At 37.6% G+C, this 23,611-nt stretch overlaps 1 protein-coding gene across 4 annotated transcripts in view; it reads left to right on the top strand.

The window, feature by feature from the left end:
• The window catches only part of aplf (aprataxin and PNKP like factor), a 37,038-nt gene extending 18,576 nt beyond the window's left edge, over positions 1-18,462 (top strand). For 3 of the 4 annotated variants that reach the window (XM_066696858.1, XM_066696860.1, XM_066696859.1), the window contains 6 exons: positions 4,506-4,693; positions 11,057-11,367; positions 11,541-11,666; positions 14,933-14,979; positions 15,263-15,304; positions 17,942-18,462. In XM_066696858.1, coding sequence (XP_066552955.1) covers positions 4,506-4,693; positions 11,057-11,367; positions 11,541-11,666; positions 14,933-14,979; positions 15,263-15,304; positions 17,942-18,153 — 926 coding nt within the window. In that variant the 3' untranslated portion in view covers positions 18,154-18,462. The remainder of the gene's footprint in view (positions 1-4,505; positions 4,694-11,056; positions 11,368-11,540; positions 11,667-14,932; positions 14,980-15,262; positions 15,305-17,941) is intronic. The other variant, XM_066696861.1, reaches the window with a different exon arrangement.
• Positions 18,463-23,611: the final 5,149 nt, after the last annotated feature.

Here is a 23,611-nt window from a genome sequence, read left to right as displayed (position 1 = left end):
GGGGGGTTGCTAAGATTTACTTGCACAATGCACTTACTGTATACTGGTGCTGGCTTTTGAATGCCAGGTAGATTAGCAAGCTGATGGCATTGTTGCAGTTAATGAAAAGTACGCTGTAGATTAAAATGAAGCGGGAAAAGCTCCAATGGTACTTGAGCTTTTGTCACCTTCTGGGAATCTTGACAACATGCTTTGTTCAAATCATCAACGTTTATAGTCTGTGGCTTAGCGAAGAGACTGAGACGACTTCTCTGTTGTTGTGTTTCTTAATAGATATCTGGAGCAGGGAAATCATCAACAATCAATGCCAATGTTTTTTTTTCCTTTCCAACACTTATGGTTGTGAACCATAATGTGACACTGGTCCATTAAAGATGAGCCACAAACTGCAATTAACTTTCAATCAGCAGGCACTGGAAAAACATGGTAATTGCTGGGCTTGTGAAGTAGCTGTCCAGATTGACATCCTTTTCCTGCTGAAAAAAAAAACACAGAAAAATAAGACAAGACAAAGGAGGGGTGGGAAGCAGTTAAATGATTGTTCGTCGAGCTGCTCCCGTTTATTTGATGTTGTGCTGTTTGTAGTCTTGTGTCGTCTGCTCAAGTCTTCACTGATCAGAAGTAATGCCCTAATAACTTCCAGCCCTAGGGATGTGTCTGTACTGTTCCTGGGAGTGCGTGACATAAATCCCCTCCTCTGGACGTTAATAGAATATACAAGCCAACAGGCACCAGGTTAAGGGCAAGGTTTCAAATGCTGCTGTGCTGTAAAACTTCCCCAGGTAGGATTACAATTAATTAAATGTGCTTGAAGCAGCAGTGAGTTGATAATTTCTTTGTGGAAGGCATAATGCATTTAGGGATTAAGGAGAACAACAATACAAACAGTGCGCCCAACCAGGGTAAAGGTGTAATGTGTTTATTTTTAATTGCTTTTCAATACATTTGCAGTAAAAAGAGCATACGTGCATTGCGAATGGAGCTTGGACACACTGTGGCTTTTACGAGTGAATATATTAATAAGATCATGAATCTTTGCATGGGTTCAAGGCAGCGAATGGGCCTTGTTGAACATTTTCACGGTGTCATATTTTGTAAGATTGTAAATGGACAGCAGGTGTCTTCAATTTATATAAAACCCGTTGCTTTACTTCACATAAAAATGCTCTTAATCACCAGCAATACATTTATCTAATGTAAGGTTTCCAAAGTGAAATTGAATTGAATCTGAACTTATGTTCAGTGATTCAGTTTGGAGAATTTGTTAAGCTGTGCTTGCTAGACGTGACTGTAACTAACACAGAGCACAGCGCATGCATTTACCAGTTCAGTAAATATCTACTAGAGTTACTGGAGATCGATTTTACACAGCGCTTTCACAGTATTGCAACATAATCACTGCCAACTTGGTTTAAATTCACTTTTTCTATGTTAGGTCCGCCAGCACTGTATGGAAGCATGAAAGAGTAAAGTTATGTCATTTAGAAATGTGCTAATGACCAGGAAGGAATATGTTCTTTTAGGACATTAGTGCAAAGGTCAATAAAGAGAATACCTGCATGTCTGTACAAGCTGTTGGCACTAGTCTTACATTGCATAATCATGCCATAATTCTCAAGATGTGTTTTATGGGATTTATTAATGGGCTGATGGGTAATTACATGGGTCTCTGGACAGGTCATTATCTTCTGAATTAGTTTCATCCTTGTGTTTTTTTTTTCCTTTCCCGGATATAACAGCACAGAGAAACAGTACAGTCATTTTACAGGAGTTGAAGCTTCGAGGTAAAGTTTTTAATAGCTGCAATTAAGAGTTGAGGGCTTATTTTCCTTTCTGGCTTCAGAGGTTGTCAGTACAAAGCTCCTCATTACTGATTAGTGATATAGGCTGTTCATGAAGCACATTAGCAAAGTGCATGATTGGAATAAGGCTTGCACTTTAATGCGAAGTAACTAAAGCACTCATTAACACAGCAGCTTCAGACGAGGTCCGATAACTAAATGAAAAGTATTCTGTAGACAAATGTATTGAATAGGCAACTAGTTATTGCAAATTAAAATATTGTTTTTGTGTGTTGCTCTATAGGAAAGCACATTTATTTGTAACCTTCAGGTTAATTGTTTAAATATGATTAACAATACATTTGTTGATGCACTTAGTGTCCTCTCATGACTGCATTTCCTTGGAGCTTTTCATAAAGAGGCATTATGTGTGGTGGCACATTTGTAAACTGACTTACTTATTTCTAGCTTTTACAGACAATCAATTTATTGGAATGGGACACTCTAAAGACATGTTTGTCAGTCCGATGTTTTTGTAGTTTTATAAGTGAATGACACGAGACTTGTTTATTTTTCCTCATTATATTTCTCAAGGAGAAAATAAAGGAGTCACTCAAAAACTGACAATGACATTTCCCCAGTGACAAATACAATGTGAGGTTGCACATGTCTATATGGTTAAGGGCTTGTATTGTCAAGACAATTGTAAAGTGGCTGGTGTCATAATACAGTGTGAGAGATGAACATAGCAGGCGATATGGCACACTGACAGAAGATGCTGTTGCAGGAAAACAACAGACAAAGAAGCAGTTGACAGTAGTTTTTTTATTTTCTTGTTTTCTTTTTGTGTTACAACTGTCTTTTTTGTTTCACGTGGTATGAAGTTTTAGTACTATTGGAGTAATTCTCTTTGAGATGCACACTTTTCCAAGGATTAAAAATGAATAGAAAAAGAATGAGCTGAACTCTGGAAGCAGTAATTAGACCAGTAATTATCTTGTGTGATTCTGAAGTTGACAAATCAAAGTCTGAATTTGAAGACTTATTTCTGTAAGTGTGGGATTCCCCAGAGAAACGTAAGCTGATTCTGAAATGTACAGAAGGGAAAAAGCGGTCCTCTAGTATAGTTAGTTATGGTGGAAACCCACAGGAGTTTATCATTCAGAATGGCTTTAATTACAATACATCTACAAGCTCTTGGGAGTTTTAAATTCAGTCCAGTCTTTTGCTGAAGTAGTATAGGGATGCATCTCATAATAGGGTTTTAAGCATTATTAGTCGAGGATAATAGCAATGGAATGTTTTCAAAATGTGTTGCCAGTGGTAACAGGGGGCAAACATATACATTAATGTGCTTCTTATTAAAGTACCAGAGCCCAGTCTTAATTAAGTGAATGTTTTTTCTCAAATGTTAATGGACTAAAGTCATTCAAGTCATCTTATACATTTGATAGCTTAATGTATTTGAATGGTAGTTTACCACGGTGCATGAATAGGGCAATGTGCGATTGTTCTGTACTTGATAGCTAGTTGTGCACTCTGGAGTCTTTCCTCTGAGGTTTGCTAATTCTTCGTTTATTTTTTCATTCATTTGTGGTGACCTAGAGGAGCAGTTTATATCAGAACCATCAGAAATCACTTGTTTCCTGTAACATGCCAGCAAAGCTTCTGATCTAATATTCCCTTCTTTTATGTGGTTGTCTTCCAGGTCTTTATGGATCCATTATATAACTTATTTTGTCCATCTTGTGTACTGTCCTTCTTGCAATGTGCCTGGTCCATCTTTTCATGCGTCTTTGTGTTGTTTGCAGTTTCTGTGTCATTTTTGTATTTCGTGACCGAGTGGGCACAGGTAGTATGCATTGATCAAATACTTTTTTCTTGGTAATTTCCTTTCAATAGTGTGCTGTTTCTTCCAAATCTAAAGGCCTGATAGGCTGTGGTTATGATCATCATCCAGTGTTGTGGAACGATGCTTTTAGGGAAATTGAGATGGAAAATGTAGCTCCCATTTTGGTTAGTCCAGGCTCTGCAACAATGGCATAGGCTATATCCGCTCACTTGTTTAATGTACCCTTTGCATGTCCTGTCCTCTTAGTTAATAATACTATTTTAGCTATTTTTGTTTCTAGGATAAAATTATTCTGTATGATTTTTGTTAGTGTATATTGCGGCCTTTGTTGCAGGTGAAAAGACCACTGTTTCCGGTTGTGTCCCCTCATTGCATAGAGTATCAATAATTGGCTAGGCTACATCAATAGAAGGGACGTTTGTACATCCGCAGGGAAGGAGTGGAGGGGAACGTCTCTGAAGTGCATCAGTCTAATCCTCCTTTTGGGTTAAAGGTCACAATATTTCCGAGAACCTGACACACCTATCAATTTCTCTCTTCTATGAACCTTTTAGAATTGAGCACAGGTCCATTGACATTCAACACATTGAATCTTAAATCGCAACAAGGTCAAAATCACCGAACTGCCGTGTTAGTCCCAAATCCTCATGGATGCACAAACCTGCCTAACTTCTAAATTTGTTCTCTGAGAATTCTGTATGGTTAATTGATTAAATAAATATACAGCAACACATACATCATGGGTACTGACAGTTCAAATCCATTGAGAAATAATACAAAGAATTCAGAGCAGATCTTTGATGCAGTGATGGTAATGGCCAAGATTTGGCTTTCTGTACGTGTCATAGAAAACCCAATGCTTCTGTTTTTAGGGAATGCAAAGAAAGGAAGGAAAACAAATACTGGACAACCAAAAAACAATGGTACTCCAAAACAGAGGAGTGAAGTGCCCTACTCGAAGAGATCAGAAGGCATGGAAACTAGAGAGGCATCACCCGGGAGAAAGGCAAAGCGGAAGAGGAGTGAAGACCGAGAAGATAAATCCCAGGTAATTCAATTGGTATGTGTTTATATGTATATTTTGTCTCTCTATACCTAATGATGGCTTTTAGGGACTGGGGAGCAATTCAAGGAAATCTCCCTGTATCTGAATTTAACCTAAGATGATACCTAAGATTTAACCTAAGTCATTGCTCTCTTTATTTCATGACAACTTATGGAATATAGTGCAAAAAACAAAAACGTTTTCTGTTTTACCATCTGTCAGATAACATTAACAAAGTCAGTCGCCATGTCTCCTTACAGGCCTGACAGGAAACGTGATGCTCAGTAGATAATATTCTGTCATGAATGGAAGGAGCAAACCATCTTGCAGCTGCGGTGTCATTCAGAGCAGAGATAATGGCACGGGTAGTCCCAGAAATAGCCCACAAATCTTGTTTTCACCTCACCGTTTGATTGATTGTAAGCTTATAGGTTTTTCTTGCTTTTAACTTTTTAAAAACGTACATGGCCACATCTCATGCATTATTTTAAAACTAAAAGGTTCACTCTACTCTGTTGTGTTACCTGTCATGAAACCCTCTAATTCAAGCTGATAACCAGCGGGGAAAGCGTTTGAAACGTATTAATAAGGCTTTTGACAGCTGTAGCGTTTATAGCAGTTGTCAAGCTCCGTTTTACTAGCCAATTTGGACAAGTTGCATATAAAATGGTTTTCTGGATGACACATAATTTGTTTTTTTAGAAACATAATGTATAAAGCATAACTCAGAAGGACATGTAATCATTATGTCAATGGTGTTATATTGTGAACTTTTGAGCTTCAAGACTATCCTTTTCTTTTTATATATATATACACTCACCTAAAGAATTATTAGGAACACCTGTTCAATTTCTCATTAATGCAATTATCTAACCAACCAATCACATGGCAGTTGCTTCAATGCATTTAGGGGTGTGGTCCTGGTCAAGACAATCTCCTGAACTCCAAACTGAATGTCTGAATGGGAAAGAAAGGTGATTTAAGCAATTTTGAGCGTGGCATGGTTGTTGGTGCCAGACGGGCCGGTCTGAGTATTTCACAATCTGCTCAGTTACTGGGATTTTCACGCACAACCATTTCTAGGGTTTACAAAGAATGGTGTGAAAAGGGAAAAACATCCAGTATGCGGCAGTCCTGTGGGCGAAAATGCCTTGTTGATGCTAGAGGTCAGAGGAGAATGGGCCGACTGATTCAAGCTGATAGAAGAGCAACTTTGACTGAAATAACCACTCGTTACAACCGAGGTATGCAGCAAAGCATTTGTGAAGCCACAACACGTACAACCTTGAGGCGGATGGGCTACAACAGCAGAAGACCCCACCGGGTACCACTCATCTCCACTACAAATTAAGGCAGTTCTGAAGGCGAAAGGGGGTCAAACACAGTATTAGTATGGTGTTCCTAATAATCCTTTAGGTGAGTGTATATATATATATATATATATATATAGAGAGAGAGAGAGACATTAATTATATATACACTCACCTAAAGGATTGATAGGATAGCATCTTGCAGTTGATGGAGATTTGTGGGATGTACATCCAGGGCACGAAGCTCCCGTTCCACCACATCCCAAAGATGCTCTATTGGGTTGAGATCTGCTGACTGTGGGGGCCAGTTTAGTACAGTGAACTCATTGTCATGTTCAAGAAACCAATTTGAAATGATTCGACCTTTGTGACATGGTGCATTATCCTGCTGGAAGTAGCCATCAGAGGATGGGTACATGGTGGTCATAAAGGGATGGACATGGTCAGAAACAATGCTCAGGTAGGCCGTGGCATTTAAACGATGCCCAATTGGCACTAAGGGGCCTAAAGTGTGCCAAGAAAACATCCCCCACACCATTACACCACCACCACCAGCCTGCACAGTGGTAACAAGGCATGATGGATCCATGTTCTCATTCTGTTTACGCCAAATTCTGACCATCTGAATGTCTCAACAGAAATCGAGACTCATCAGACCAGGCAACATTTTTCCAGTCTTCAAGTGTCCAATTTTGGTGAGCTTGTGCAAATTGTAGCCTCTTTTTCCTATTTGTAGTGGAGATGAGTGGTACCCGGTGGGGTCTTCTGCTGTTGTAGCCCATCCGCCTCAAGGTTGTACGTGTTGTGGCTTCACAAATGCTTTGCTGCATGCCTCGGTTGTAACAAGTGGTTATTTCAGTCAAAGTTGCTCTTCTATCAGCTTGAATCAGTCGGCCCATTCTCCTCTGACCTCTAGCATCAACAAGGCATTTTCGCCCACAGGACTGCCGCATACTGGATGTTTTTCCCTTTTCACACCATTCTTTGTAAACCCTAGAAATGGTTGTGCGTGAAAATCCCAGTAACTGAGCAGATTGTGAAATACTCAGACCGGCCCGTCTGGCACCAACAACCATGCCACGTTCAAAATTGCTTAAATCACCTTTCTTTCCCATTCAGACATTCAGTTTGGAGTTCAGGAGATTGTCTTGACCAGGACCACACCCCTAAATGCATTGAAGCAACTGCCATGTGATTGGTTGGTTAGATAATTGCATTAATGAGAAATTGAACAGTTGTTCCTAATAATCCTTTAGGTGAGTGTATATATATATATATATATATATATATATGTATGTATGTATATATATATATGTATGTATGTATATATATATATGTATGTATGTATATATATATATATATGTATGTATGTATATATATGTATGTATGTATGTATATATATATATGTGTATATATATGTATATGTATATATATATATATATATATGTCTGTGGTTCCATCCAGAACGTTTACTTACCTGCTAAGTTTTTGAAGCTCATATTCAAATATAACTGAGCAGAAATGAGTGCCGTATAATCAGAAGCGATAAGACACAGGTGCTCTGTAATCATATGTAGTTTTTGCACTCAAAATTATTCCATGGCGAGTGTTGTATCTTCATGCCCTTCACTCTTAAAATCATGATGATTAATTAGAAGCTTAATTTTAATTTCCAGACTCTCTTTAAGGTCTTTTTTGGGTGAGTATGTGGAGTGCTCTAGCAATGGGATGTTATTGATATGAATTGTAGACTTAGTGGTACTCGGGGCATAATTATACCTGATGATTTTTTGATTTTTTTATAGGAGAATTATACAGTGAAATGTATGCATCGTTCCTTTAATCCTTTAAACTGCTGAAGAAGATTAGGTTTGTGTATAATTTATTAGTTTCCATGAACAAGCATTACCAGACAAAATATGAGGTAGAAGACAGTTTTGGCCAACAAATATGTGATGCTCATAGGTCAGAGGTAGATCTGGTAGATTCAGTACTTTAAATTAGTTAAAAGGAGAGTTTATGTTTTGTATTTTTCCTCTGCAAGTTTTAAATTACTGTAAAGGCAGGACTGGTGTTAATTCTGCCTTAATTGGAAAGGACTATCAAGTTTTGTATCTACTGATAATAGTGTACTTTACTGCAGTTTACCAAAGCGAAGTGCCCTGTATCAGTAATGGGCCAGATCGTTTGGATGTTGTTTATTTCAGAAAATCAGTTGACGACAACTCCGACTTCAAAATCTCGTAGAAATTAAGCTGCTTTTTACCATAGAATCTGACCTGTTTTATGTGCCCTTGACAGCACAGCTCTTAAGTGCAACGTTACCTGCTGTAAATAATTGATGGGCTAAACTGTTTTCTGTCTTCAAAGCTCTCAGCTTGGGCTTTAAAAGCCAGATCAAGAAGGATAGTGAAATAAATAAATCAATAAATATATAAAACAATAAAATAAACCTTTGCGCATGGAACTGTCTCCTCTGATTTTACAGGGGAACAGTCCTAACACTCAGGAGTTCAAAATGGAAATTTCATATTTTAATTAAAAGGCAGTTTTTGCAGTTGGACTAATGTGGATAGTCGAGTGTGAGCAGTGAGATGCCCATGGCCTGTGCTATCTGCCTTGAGGCACCTTACTTTTATCATCCCAGGACTCCCAAACAGCCATATGAACCAGAGGTGAAGCATGACACCTAGTCTGGAATCTACAGTCTACAGGGGAAGTGACCCAATTAAGCCCACCAAAATCTGTTTTACATGTTTTCTTAAAAATATGTGAATTTCTTTCCAATAAAGTGGGTATTAAATATTAATCTCTCATCTAAACACTTGTGGTAGATTTGGACATAAATTGACTAAATTAGCTTATTTAATTGCAAAAGTGAAAAGTCTGGAGTGGGCTTATAAGGTACATATGTACCCTTAAAGCCCACGTGTCCCAAATAAGCCCACAAGAGTTTTAACAGTAAATACGTCAAATTGTATTGATTAAGCACTTAATAATTTATAGATTATTGAATTTAGACCTCAAATAACCAACCTAACCAATTAAAATTGTATTTTTATATTATCTGAGACTAATTTCCATCACGTGGAATTGTTGCACTTATAGAGGCAGTTTGCTCTGCTGCTTGATGGGGTTGGAGCCGGGGCCGGGGCTGTTGGGGCTGTGGAAGTCTGCACAGGTGCTTCTGAAAAAGCAGCATGATTGGTGAACACTTTTCTGTGCACCCGGCTCTGGCACATGGAATATTCCAGTGCTCTCAAAGCCACCAATGATGTTCTCTGGCTTGAGAGCAGTGGAATTCACAGGGAATTCCTCCTTTCAAATTGTGTCCCTGCTAACACAGGAATGGCAGTACACATTACCTTTTGACTAGGGATGCACCGATCGATCGGCCACCGATCAGTATCTGTCCGAAAAGACAGAAAATTACTATATCGGCTGATTGCTTTAAAATGGCCGATATTTCTGACCGATATTTCTCTCTGATGGTGCTGCTTTTGTTGCGTCTAACTAAGCATCCGATTTGTTCTATTCTACTTGTGTATTTTTAACAAAATATGAATGATGCACATGAACTGCAATGCAGTCCCCCCTCCCAGAACTGCTCTCGTTCTATAGGCCAATAAATAATAGAAACATATCGGTATCGGCCAATCTTGTTATATGAAAATTGGATCGGCCCAAATCATACCAACTTTTGACTTCACCAAACACAGTCTCGTCCAGTGGCTGGAGGATGTGGGTGAGGTGAGATGGGAGCTGGAGAAGCACAACCCCATTTTCTCTGGCTTTGGTCAGAAGTGCCAGGGAAATATCTGAGGCATGACCGTCAAAAATTAAAACTCTTGGCAGCCCCATGTTTGGCAAAAACAGCTTCTCAAAATACTCTTGAAAATTATTAGTCTCTTTCCATCCGTGATCCACACAAAATTCGCAGCAAGCTTCCATCATGTTATTGCAGTCCCTATCATTTTTTCTCTGCCTACCCATTTTGTCCCCATAATGAAAATAAGATAAGTAGTTAAGTTAAATAATTTAAAGGATGTATACTGAGTAATATTAATTAATGTAAGGCTTTTTTTAATGTGCAATGGTTTTTGGGCTTAGTGGGCTTATTAAGAACAACAGTGGTCCATGGGAAATTAACCTCAGTCATTTTGTATAAAGTTAATGTAAACGTGTAATATCTTTATAATAAATAAAATACATTAGACCATGTTCATTGTTGTTGGTAGACAAATTAAATAATTATTCTGCTTTATAGCCATGTGCTAATAGGCTTTTCAAGGGTGCTGTTCCTTTTAATCCGATATGACAAAAGCAATTAAATTTTAAGATTATAATAATTGATAGAACATTACATGTGTGACCATCACTCTGACAGTGTCCTGTGCTCACTCCGGAAACTCACGAAATCTATATTTTCAAATACAAAATAGTGATTTTGAATACCAAGCAAATGAATCATATAAGGTTTCATTTGATTTATGAATCTCTTCAATTTATAATTATCAACACTCACCAAGTTTGGTCAGGACATTTCAGAAAAATTGCTTCTTGGGAGGGCCCCTCATAAAGCAAAGTTTTAGGGTGACTTCTAAAAATGCTGCTGCACAGTGGCAGCACAAAGTCATACAAAACTCAATAACAAAAAATGTGATTGGCTCCAAATAAAAAGTAACATGACAGTAACAGCTTTGTGCATTTGCTGTGAAACAGATCTTCCTAATATTTCTTGTCTTTTTTGTATTTCAAAATAAAAGAGCAAGTGGGCTTAACTGGGTCACTTCCCCCTTCCAAGCATTCCTGAGAACAGGAGTGTCCCGGGGATGTAAATAAAGATGCACAGGAAAAGACCACTCTACCCATTACACTGTAGTCCACACCTTAGAGCTTATTGACTTGGCCAGGTAGGTGGCTCTCTAGCAGAGGGAACCTGAGGTCTGCAAATGAAAACCTTCTTTGCAGACCGGGCAGATTGGAAAGCTTACATTTACATTTTTAGTGAAAGAAACACTAACTGGCATAACCACTGTGTCTGTTAACAATCCAACTGTGTTCACAGACTGCTCTTTCTTCACCCGCGGATGACATCAGGATGGTGGGCGAAGAGGAGCTGAGTGCAGAGTCGGACAGTGTGGACTGGAAGCTCAGTGGGGATGAGGAGGTCAACATCAAGCGTCAGAAGAAGAACGATGCCAATACTAGGTCCAGTGACCTGGAGCTGAGTGACAGTGAAGCACAGGAAGGCCCGTCTCAGAAACCCAAGCCAACCGGGGGACAGGAGTCCCAGCCCGCAGCCCTTAGCTCGGCTCGGGCCAGGGCTGGCAGGACACAGCCCAGAAAACCCTGTTTGTTCGGAAAGGAGTGTTACAGGTAAAGAGCAGCTCACAGTGTTTGGTATCTGACAATGAAAAATAAATTCTGAGGAGGACACCGGAATTATTTGACAATGACTCATTTGACTATATTGTGTAAACAGCACTAAACCAATTGCTTTTGTCAACATAAACCATCATTTAGCGTTTTCCCTTCTTTTACACTGTTAGGAAAAACCCAGTGCACTTTCAGGAGTTCAGCCACCCTGGTGACAGCGATTACGTCGAACCGTCCTCATCAAGTGAGGAGGAGGTGGATGACAGGCCTGAATGTCCATATGGAACAGACTGTTATAGGTGAGGGATATTTCTGAATGGCTGTTCTGTGCGACTTCCTTTCCAGGTTTGAGGATGTTGTCAGAAATACTTTTAAAAGTAGCACTTGGGGAAAAAACTAAAACCCATAGCTGTCTGCTGTGAGAAAAACAAATGAAATCAACACAAGAAAAAGCTTCCTTTGACTCAATAGCTATACTTTGATTTGTCATATATATTTTAAAAGCTATTTTTTTTTTTTTAACGGCAGGCAGTTTCTCAAATGTAAACTTAATCTTGGCAGGGCCGGGATGTCTTAACATTCACACTGTGCTCCTTTTGAATCCGTAACACATGATTTCAGTTGTTGAATACATAAGTGAGTGCATGAAGGCAAGAATATACATTAGTGTATGTTCCCTTAAAGGAGTAAAGATTTGAATGGCATTTGAAGAAGAACAACATTTGATCTCAGCAGGTTATGATAAGCTGGATCATATTTTTAATCTCTCAAGGGCTTTCTTAATTATAGGCAACCACAGATGTTTAAACTGCCATTTCAAATTAGCCTATTTGCAGCAGCAGAGCAATTCATTTTCCATAGCGTCTTTGAATCAAAGAAGCTCGTGCTTATTCTCTTAATGGATCTAGCAAGGACAGATCAGGTCTTAATGGGCACATCAGGGTCACATTAACGAGCTCCACATTAACAAGCTTTTATTTTACCGATCACATACATGGGGAAGACGCATGGAGTAGTATAGAAAATCAGTACATGTGATCAAAAAGTGGATGTAAGGACACCTGTTGTAAAGTTTTCCTCCTGCACACACAACACAGCAGCAGGCACTGAAATAATACCAAAAAGTGTGAAGGAACAAAAGGGCTGAAGAGAATCATAGTGCATTCAGCAAAGGCAAGGCAAATTGAATGCATAAGCACTGCCTGGAATTGTATGCATTTATGGGAATGAAAAAAAGAATAGAAGTTCACTCAAAGTACACGATTAGCTCTTCACTGCATTTACTAAATGCTTTGCATACATTAATTAAATGAAAATGAATAATGGGTGTTTTACAAAATGATACATTTGTCATTTTGTGTAAGATAAAAAAAAAAAAACAGACATTTTAAATGATGATTTAATGGTAGTCGTTTATGTGGGGAGGACTGATGCTTGTCCTACTGTTCAAATGAGGACTGATTTGTTGAAAGTAATAGATATAACCTAATAACAGTAATCATGTATGGCCTTTTGCTAACCTCTGAACCCTCTTTTAAAGGAATTAAAGGCTGTAACTGTCACTGTGGCTACATTATTTCATTGCTTCCTTTGTTCATCTGTGGCGTTGTGTATTACTTCCTTTCTGCTTTACTCAAAAAATAGTTTCATGCTGCGGTATAATCTTTTCTCAGTCTTTTACTGATGTTCTCTTAAAGACGAGTGATTGCACAGACTCTTATGAGTGTGAAAGTCATTAGAAGTGGTAGAGAGGGGGGTTTCCCCTCTTAACATTATATATAAAATACAAACACATAAGTGTATATTTCATCTCCTCCTGAGCAAAATCGCAGCTGAGGTAAAGTTGAAAAAAAATAAGGAGGTTAATAAATGGCTGTTTACTATGACTGGGCTTTGGAAAAATAACGTTCTTTCCTCTGTGGCTTTATGAGTCACCGTGTCCTTGTCATTTTTTATAGATATTTCTCCTGGGGACCCGCAGAACATTGTAGTATGTCTGACTTCCACCAGGGCTTAAAGACAGTGCTTAATTTATTACTTGGTCATTTGGTAAGGACACAAAGCAAAGCATGTATACAGATGGCACGACTCGTCCCCTTTGTAATGAATAAACCTGTGATTTAATTAGTGTTCATTGATGTTGAATGTTGACAATTTATTTAAGTGTCTGGCACTCTGGGGCAAGCACTATTTCAAGGATAGCGAGGTTACATCATGAAGGAGCCTTCATTTAGTTCTCAATCTGTCCTATATGACAGATCGCACTAATTAAGACTTAAGATACCTCTTTGCAAGTGCTACATATTCATTGGACTCTTGTTCAAAGCATTCATTGATTTTTGTAATTAAATAACACATAATTAAATTCTGCAAGAACCAATAGATCTACAGATAATAAAAACTTTGTGTGATTCAGATATGATAAAAGCTTTGTAATGTATAACGGATGAGTTTATGAGCACTGTGCTAGTTATTAAACAATTCACAAGGGCACTAAAGTGAAATTTTCTGCATAATTGTTTTTATTGTCTTGACTCATATCAAGACTTGCCTGATTTGCAATGGAAAATATTTTTTATGAGTTTCTTAATTAGTGAAATATTTACTCTTAAAACCAACCTAAATGTAACTGCAAGACCATTCCTACCTTTACCTGTATCACACATTGAATGTTACATTGTTACGGTTTTAATTGTATACATACCTTCAAATTTGCAACTTTCCATTTGTCTTAGTAGACTTGGTCTACGCATAATTGTTATCCAAAATAGTATATACTTACCTTACTTTAAATCTCCTTGCTTGATGTGTTGCCTTTATTTAAGAGCTGTTTTGGAAAGGCATGGACACCAATCTCTTAGGAATAGGCATTTGCAGTTGAAAGATAGATTCTGGTTAAAGTCAATAAAGTATTCAATGCTAAATTAATCATGAGAGCAATAACTTGGTTTTATTGCTGTGAGCATTTGTGGGTTTAACTAAATACATTAAAACTAGTCCATAGTTAGTCTTAACTGCCGCTCCTGTCATACAAACTGGATTTCACTGTCTGTTGCATTTTCTCTGCTGTCTCTTGAAAATATTCTCAACCCCTCAAATAATAAGTTTCAAAACAGGATCTATAGCAGACAATCCTATAGCAGCCACTGATTTTTATCACAAAACACACAGTAAAAAGTATGGGATTACTCTTAAACTGAATAGTATTATTATTATTAATAAATTGTTGCAGTTAGTAGAAGTTATAGAAGTTGTATAAGAGTATAATTCAAATAAATGTCTATTTTGGGTGCAGGAGAAAATGTATGTATGTTTCACCCCAATATGTGAAGAAAATATCTGATGTGAGAAAGGAATGTATGTATAAATACATTTTGTCATGCCTCTGTAGTCCCTCATAAAGGGACTGCAGAAGCCTGATATGGGCAGCAGGTTTCAGTTTGAATGCTGTGGGAGGCCAAGCCTCATTGTGAGACTTTAGGCATGACTTTCAACCTCCTGTTGACTGGCTTTGAGGAAGTGGTTGCAAACAATTACATTTTCATGAGATTGAAATGCCTTTCAGGAAAAATCCACAGCACAGGAAGGAGTACAAACACACCAAAACGCCAGGTAACTAAAACTTTTTTCTTAGTTGCTGCAAACAGACATTGTCCTTAGTGACATCCATCCTTATAGGTTTTCCTTGTCTCTTTAAAAAATAATTAATTCTGATTTCAATTTCTATTCTGTGCATGTATTGCTCTAAAATGACAGTGATAATGCCTTTTGACTTCAGGATTTGTTTATGGAAAGCTAATTAATTCATACAGAGAGTCTACCTTTGTGTTGGTTTTGACACATTTCCATGTCCATTTCAAACATTAACATATTTCCTTTTGACATTTGCTTATAGAAACAGAGGGAAGGGGATCCAGACGGAAATGTGCCCAGAAAGGTCTGTTTGAATTTTTTCTTTCATCAAAGTATTATTTGATATGGTTGACATTCGCAAAATCCAGGAAACTGGAATGAAAATATAAAATACCTAGCATATTCTGGGAGGATTAAAAAAATGAAAGCTAAATATGCAAAACCAGAGACACTTGTCCGAGTGTATGCTTGTCCATAGTGGAGATTGATGGAAATCATAAAATAATCAATATGGATTCATCAGCATTCATGGATTGCAGAATCTAACCTATAATATATTCTATGACGAGCCATATTAAAGACAAATAGATCTGAGTTTGGAAAATGTCATTTTCTCTGGATTACTGAACTAGAAGTAAGTTTCTTGATTGTCTCGGTAAGGGCACCACCATTAACAATTCTCTATAGATCAGTGGTTAAGGGCTACACATTTAATTCAGTGCATTTCCAGATCATCAGAATGCTAACTCTGTAATAAATCAATCGAGGGCAGGAATTTTTCACTATAACTGACATTTAAATGCGGTAATACAGTACTTCCCTGCCTATGGTCTCATAACACATTTAGCCACAAACGTACAGGTTTGGATCTTCTGTTTCAGCAGTGTATTTTCATGTGGCGATAGTCACGTAAACGAGGCAAACTCCAGAGAGAACTGTAGTCATGGGAAACCAAGTTTCAATAGAAAGTGCTTTAACTCTTTATATGAATGCGTTTTCTCTGGAGACTTGTCTTAGTACCTGTCGGCTGCAATAATATTATGATCAGTTTTATGAAATGTCTAAATATAAAGCTATGATGAAAAAGCATTAAGAATTTATCCACATAACATCCATATTAGCATGTTGTATATTATAGTGATATCGCAGAGATTTTTTAATTAAATTGCTCCGCATTGAAAAGCAAATCCTTAAAAAAGGAAATCCCAGATGAGGATGGCATTTTTTCAGTGCGTACTCAGGTGATAGAAGGTTAAAGACTCGATGAATCCTGGGCGTCTCACACCAGCATGTCTGTGAAGTATGATGCAATTATTGTAACACCACCTTGACCAGGCTGCCAGGATTGGGAATCGCAAACCAATTTCGCCACGTTGACCTTTTTCTAGCAAAACGCAACATGATTAATGGGACTTTATTAAGCTACTTGGCTTTTTTGGGGAAATGAAAACTCCTGACAAAAGAAAAGGTCTCCTGCTTATCTTCTGATTAGTATTCTGAGCTTTACATTGCATTACGTACAAATGTGCTCAAAGGGATTACCAAGCATAGCCTTGCACTTTTCGTTTTTCCTATCCGTGTAAGGTTAATATCATTTGCCTTTAATTAATTACAGAATAATGCTTGGAACCAGAGGTAATGGCTTTATTAATACAGAACACTTCTTGTGTTGAAAATATGCTACTTATTTTCTTGTTGCCGTTCAGTAGGAAGCGAGTCGATCTTTGTTTACTAAGTAGACTGAAGTAGGATTTTTCTTTTTACCTTGGCTAAAAGGTTGCACGGTGTTCACACTGACTTAGCCTTTGTTGTCAAGTTGTGCCTGTCATTTATGAAAGTCTATGCTCTTTATTTACCATTCCTATACATAATGTAATGCTACTCTGATTCTGCTGCATTATGGCCATTGAATGCGAGTGAACAAGTGTGGGAGGACATGTTTAGTTAATGCCTGTTCTGATATTGCCATGAGATATTAAGAGGCTTTAAAACAGCTTCCCTGTGGATAATTGACCTTAAGATTCTGCAACGCTTAAAAGGTAGGTGTTATTGAGGCGCATACATGAAACAAAAGAATCCCAAAAAACAATGGTCTGAGTGCTTACACTTGCTGTAATGGTGTTTATGGGACTCAGGAAGGATTTGTCAAGAGAGGAGGAAAAGCAGAAAGATGAGGGTCTTTCAGATGAGTCTTTTTGATATTTTCAAGAAGGACATAATCAGAATGAACTACTTTTTCAATTTTTTCATATTGCAACTCTTGAAAAGCTAATTAAAAACCTAATTATGTCGGTCGTCCAGTAAAGGGAAGTTAATGCAACTGTTCTCAGTTCATTACAGGATGAAGGGTAACAGTATAGAGGCAAAATACATACTCCAGACCATTGTGGTTGTTATTAGTAGTATTACTAGTATTATTAATGCTAAAGTGAACCTGATGTTGTGGTTCTGTCTACTTACTCAATCTAGACTTTTGAAACATGGTCTTGACATGAAAATCACCTTAGGCAGTGCAGTGGAGTGAAAACAGTACCACTGATGCCGAGTCGTTCCTATTAGCAAAGTCAAGGACTACGGGTCTGATCCTTATTTTAACATCACTGAGTCACAGTGTGGAATAAGGCGCATTGCCTCCCAGCTGCTTGTACATTATTAACTTATGTGATGTGGGTGTATGTACATCGGCTATGGGAGCATCCTTACATCACTCAACAAACATTTCGCTCACCTTCTACAAAATCAAAGGAATGTCACGACTGCGACAAATTTTTGTTTGTTTTGTTTTGTTTTGTGAGTATACATGTTGTATTTTACCAGACTTTATTTCAAACTATAGTCAATTTATTTTTGAAATTGCAAACCTGGTGCTTAAACGGACACTGTGAACGAGTGAGACGCAGCTGACGTGGAGTGGTGTTTCTTTGGTGTTCGTAATCTCTAGGTAAGAAGAGTGCTGCAGATGGTGATGATGACGATGATGGAGAGCCCAATGACTACAACCTAAACGACAGCTTCATAGATGACGAAGAAGAAGAGGACTTTGACCACACCGATGAAGACTCTGACTATATGCCGGAGTCTGACGGCAGTGCTACAGAAGATGTTACAGAGTTAAAGAAAGAAGCTAAAGAGTTTATCAAGAGACGAAAATGAGGCACGAAGACTGCATTATTGCTACTTTTTTTATAATTTTATCTTGGCTTTAAAACAAACGAAACACTGGAATGTAGGTAATGTGTTCAATCCAAAAATATGTGGCGTTTTATTCTTGTTATTAGAAAGTTATAATACTCTACTTTTTGATTTGTATTTTATGCACTGGAAAGGATTTTTTAAGAATGTGTCATTTCTGGTATAATTGAAGGTACATTGTTGGCATTAATCATCCTTAATACCTTAATTAATACCTCTATATTAGGCTTGTTTTTTTGGCTTAAATAAAATATATACTTTTTATACCTATCAACGTATCTGGACATTTATATTTTGTCTATTTGCGTTTTCTTTCAAATGTGTCAAACTTTCAACACAACACAACATGAGAAAGTCCTGAGGGATACTTCCTATAGACCCTGTAGAAGATAATTAATTTTGAATTAATTTGTAATTTGAGAATGCAGTGCATGTAGATCAAACATAACCCCGTCAATGATGAAACCCACCTTTTAAACAAGTAGTGCAATTTGAATCTTATTGCATAGCGTTTGTCGATTTTGTATCGTTCTGTTCGGTTTTAATTAAAGGATGCAAAGGGTTTCCATGCTGCAGATGCTACAGGTCCCAGGGTGGATGATGTCAGTAGGTGTTGATGAGCAGTACATGAAAAGCTGTGTTCAATAGGATACTGGCAGGCTGAATGAAATGTTTGCAGTCTACAGAAAATGAATAATTATACTTTTTTTATTTTGTTTTTTACACCGATGTGAGGTAGCCCACCCCTTTTTAAACTGGCAAAAGGGACTTTGTATATCTGTCTTTGTAGGAGGTAAGAATTCATTTTACTCATTGGCCTTTTGTACTCTATTTTATATTATTTGAGGTTACAAAAACATCTGGTTGGCAAGACACCACACCAACGTTTTTCAAGTTAATGACGAAAAGTATGACCTGCCTCAGTTTCTTTTGATGTACTGATGTACTTCCAACAGTTCACGGCTTTCAGCTTTTTCTATTTCACAATCCAGACCTCATAACTTATAACATTTAAAATCAAGAATAAAAAAAACTAAAAAACACACACAAATAAACCCCCCAAAATAAAATAATCCCACTGTAGTTACGCATGAGTATCTTAGGTGTTCATAGATTTACACTTTTCAGCCGTGTTGGTGCTAGTGATCAATGAGAACATACTTTATTAAAGTACATTGACTTTTAATACTTCCTGCAAAACATCTTGTTCTAAACGAAGAAAGTCACCATTGTTTATTGCATCGCGTTTCATGCAGCCGAGAAAATAGCTTTGCAGTTGCAGGGAGTATATAATTAAAATGTGCTATAACAACAACACAACAAGAGAGCACTTAAGTGTTAACTGGATTTCCCATTTTCACCATCCATCGCCATAGAAATCATTACACAAAATGACTTTTTTGCTAAGCGAGTCAGTCTCCCCTGAGGTGTGTAATTATACAGAACGCCTCTTAAACGAATCCCCCTTTTTTTAGAGATTTGTTTTGAAGAGCTTGGATTTTATAATAACTGAGAGGAACAATGTGATTTCTATGATCCTGACAGTGTGTTATACTTGTAACGAAGTGTGGCGTCAAAAAGTATTATGGACTATGTATTATAACAGCAGGTGCAAAATTCCTCCTTTTTTATGGTCAGCACCCCCAGATTGACGTGATTTTAGCGTAAGCTCTACTTCATGTTAACGGGCAGTAGTGACAGTTTCCTTGGTTGCCTGCTTGATCCTTTTATAGGGATCTTTACATCTCAATGGAGTTCTGCATTGTGTTCAATTATTTTCTTTGAAGTGAATTATCAATAAATGTTTTAGCTTTTTGTTTATCTTAGTGATATTACATTAAAGCAGGGTTATCTACATTAGTAAAATAGTCTGTTATTGGGCTACAGTGTAGGCAGTGAATATAAAGTCAATTTTTCTGTTGTAAAATAACTCCTTAAATTCTTTGGTGATAAACAAGATTAGACGTGTCACTGAAAACAAAACGAAGAAAGCAAATGTTATATTTTTGTCTGCCACTTTTAAATTTAAATGAATTTTACCATCTGGTTTTTTGTGTGAAATATAAATGTAGCTATATATAATGAATTTGGTTACCGGTGTTAAATTCTAACTAGATTACCTCCCATACAATGTTTCATTGTTTGTTTAGCGCTGCAAATAAACTACGTCATGGAGAACATCTATTTTAATTTTTTTGTATAGCAACCTTTTTTCCCCAAAGCTATAATCAGATAAACAAATTAAGAAGATGTGTATTTATTTGACACTGCAGGTATTAATACAAATAGGTTTAGAAACATGGAGTTCAAACCATTTGCAATTGTAGTCAGGGTGACTATAATTGTTTGAACTCCATGTTCATGTTATTAATGCGCTCTGATGAACTTATTTTCTCTATTCTTCAAGGAACTTGCAGTTTTATAATTGACAGGCCTTGAGGCAAAAGGTCACCCATGCTCTTTCATCATTTAGTGTTTTTTGGGCAATGTTAAAAATTAGCAAACTTTGGAAGGGGTGCGTGCTTTATTAGTTTCCATTACAAACTTGGGAACAAATCTGGACATAGCAGAAATCAGATTGTGAGCTGGATTCTTTAATTAGATGTTAGTAGGATTAAATATTCGATTTAGTAATTTGATATATATATATATATATATATATATATAATTTATATTATACAGTAATAGATAATGTAGTAATTTGCTAATGGAACACATTTCCATAAATTGTTGCTTGTGTAGAGCAAACATTTAGCTTGTCTATAGTGTGAAGATGTTCCCTTTTGCCTTTTTGGGAGACACTTCACAACTGAATCTGCTCTTGAAAAGTCAATAGACTCAAAGGCAGCAGAAAAGGGCATATCTATGAACTATACACTATATATGAAAGAAAAATAGTTATCCTCACAAGTGAAGTCACAATGTCAATGTAATTCAGGCCAATTAAGAGCATGCTCTTATCTGTGCTTATAGTCCATCCATGAGTGAGGGAAATGCACATACAGGCAAGTCAAGAAAATCAATAGTCCTTTTGAGATTAGAGAGAGAGAGCGAGAGAATGAATAGAAAAGATTCTCCCATTCTTCCCGAGTCTTCAAAGTGTGATTAAAAGATCTTTGCAGCATTGTGAGGGACTCCGGTTTGGCTGGAGTTGCGTTGAAAATGCTGTAGTGGCAGGCGAGCATAATTTGTGCTCATTACCAACCCTTTGGAGTGTATGTGCAAATTGAACACCGTCTTTTTAGGCATTATGCTTGACTGTAAAACCCTTTATGAATAGTGCATTAAAATGGAACATCTTTCCATTCTCATTATTTACAAATAAAGTAAAATGTATGGGTGTATACAGACTGAAAGCTACTGGGGGTTCAGTGATTCATATGCAAGCCTGGCTCATTATAAATAAGCATCTTTGTTGCCAGACAACATAAGAGTACATTTAAAATATAAATTAGATTACAACATTGCACATTGACAAGTTGACTAATTAGCACAGCGTGTCACAGTATGGTGCTGGATAGTCCCCGGCGCTTCAATAGTAGTACAATAATAACCAGAGCAATAACCTGGCCTTGGCAATATGGATTAAAAAAGGCAGGTGAAAGAGATTTGCAACCTTTTTTTTAGTAGGATCAGATGAAGTTTATGAAGCATGAATGTCATTTATTCGTCAGCTCCCTCATGCAAATAGTTACTATGCAGAACTGAAGTAATACATCTCTGCTCACAAGAGTGTTTTATCTAGAACTGCCCTTCCTCTTGGTGGCATTGATTAGTAAGACATTTCAGTCTTTTAATTTGTGTGTGTGTGGTTGTTTAATCGTTGTGTTGATTGGTTTGTTAGCAGGTGCACACGTCTTCATCCATGCTCCGTACAGGGGACAAATTGCCCCAGGCGGTGGACTGAGTGTTTGGGCACACACACAAGCATGTCATTAAATCCAAGCCTTCAGCTCCGTTGCACATGAAAGCCAGTGCCTATTACGCCAAATAAAATTCAAACTCTACATCCTTGTTTATTACTTCTGCCCATCGCAAGGGAGGTAGTGCAGTATTGACATGATTTTAAAAGGTCTCTCTTTATTACGGGAATTATTTTCGAAGCTTACAGCATGGCTATTAGAAACCTTCTGCCGTGGTACAAATACTGCTCTGTTGTTCATCAGAGGCAAAGACAAAACCAATAAACTTACCACAGCTTCATCTCACTCCTGGCAGTGTGCCTCCATAAAACACTCAACTTAATAACTTTCAGTCATTCCCCGAGATGAAACTAAATTCAGTTTTCTCACGCCTACACTCACCATACTGTCCAATGACACGTATCGTGACCTCAGTGTTTCCTTGTTCTTTTTTTAACCCTGAGATTATAATCCATGACATGCGTTTCTTGTTTATAAATGGGAGCTAGAAGACGCCACATGGCATGCAATCCTGACATATACCGTCTTCATAAACTGGAGTGCAATGACTTATGGGAACTCCTGTGAGGCTTTTTGTTTCTCCATTTATATCAATATCAATTTCAGCCTTCTTCCACACTCGGTGGCTTTTCTGAGCAAAACAAAGCAAGAAATATCTGTTTTATCTGTCTACTTTACACTTTTTAGATATATAAATGTACTCATTGTTTTCTTTTTGTCATGACAATTAGGTGTGGATGTGCCTGCCTGTCATGAGAGTTATGTTACCCAATGGAAAAACATAATTGAATTTTCCTCCTCTTAGTTTTATAATTTGTTTATCATTTATCATCCAAAGTCTTTGATCCAAGTCATGGCACCAAGTAGTCAGAAATCTGTGGTATGGCTTGCTGTGCAGGATTTTATTTTTCCCCCCCTTTTATTTTGCTCCACTTGTGTTTCTGCATGGAATACGCTGAGGTCTGACAAAAGGAAATCACAACACAATACCTTTCTTAGTGTTGTGTCAGTTTTCCATGCATTTTTTATGTCCTTCGTGTCTTTTGAGTGTGCGGTCTGGTTCACCTGCCAGCGCGGAAGAACTCCTCTACCATGCCAAATGAATATATCCCTGTGGAGAATGCTCTAGCACAGGGGTCCCCAATTATTTTTTTCACCACGGGCCAGTTTCAAAGGATCACATGAACCAACGGGTGAGTTCGTGCTCCATATTCAGAGGAGGTTGAAGTGGAAAACAATATAATCTGCATATTGGCAATCAAGCTGGGGTTATTATTGGCCAAGAATCCATGTTTACACACAGAGCTTTCACACACGTTACAACAGACAAAACTGTATTACATAAATGGAAAGACATTATAAGAAGAGAAGCGAGGAAACACTATACTTGCTTCTTAAAGACAACACTGTCTGCCCTGTTACCTCCAACTCCTCTATCTATAAACTGACTATGCCAGTACTGTACAGAATAGAGGGCGGGCAAGGCAAAACAGTGC

Source organism: Amia ocellicauda, chromosome 23 (assembly GCF_036373705.1).
Source record: "Amia ocellicauda isolate fAmiCal2 chromosome 23, fAmiCal2.hap1, whole genome shotgun sequence".
NCBI lineage: Eukaryota > Metazoa > Chordata > Actinopteri > Amiiformes > Amiidae > Amia > Amia ocellicauda.
The sequence above is the reverse complement of the archived record's forward strand: the minus strand, read 5'-3'. Positions and strand labels throughout refer to the sequence as shown.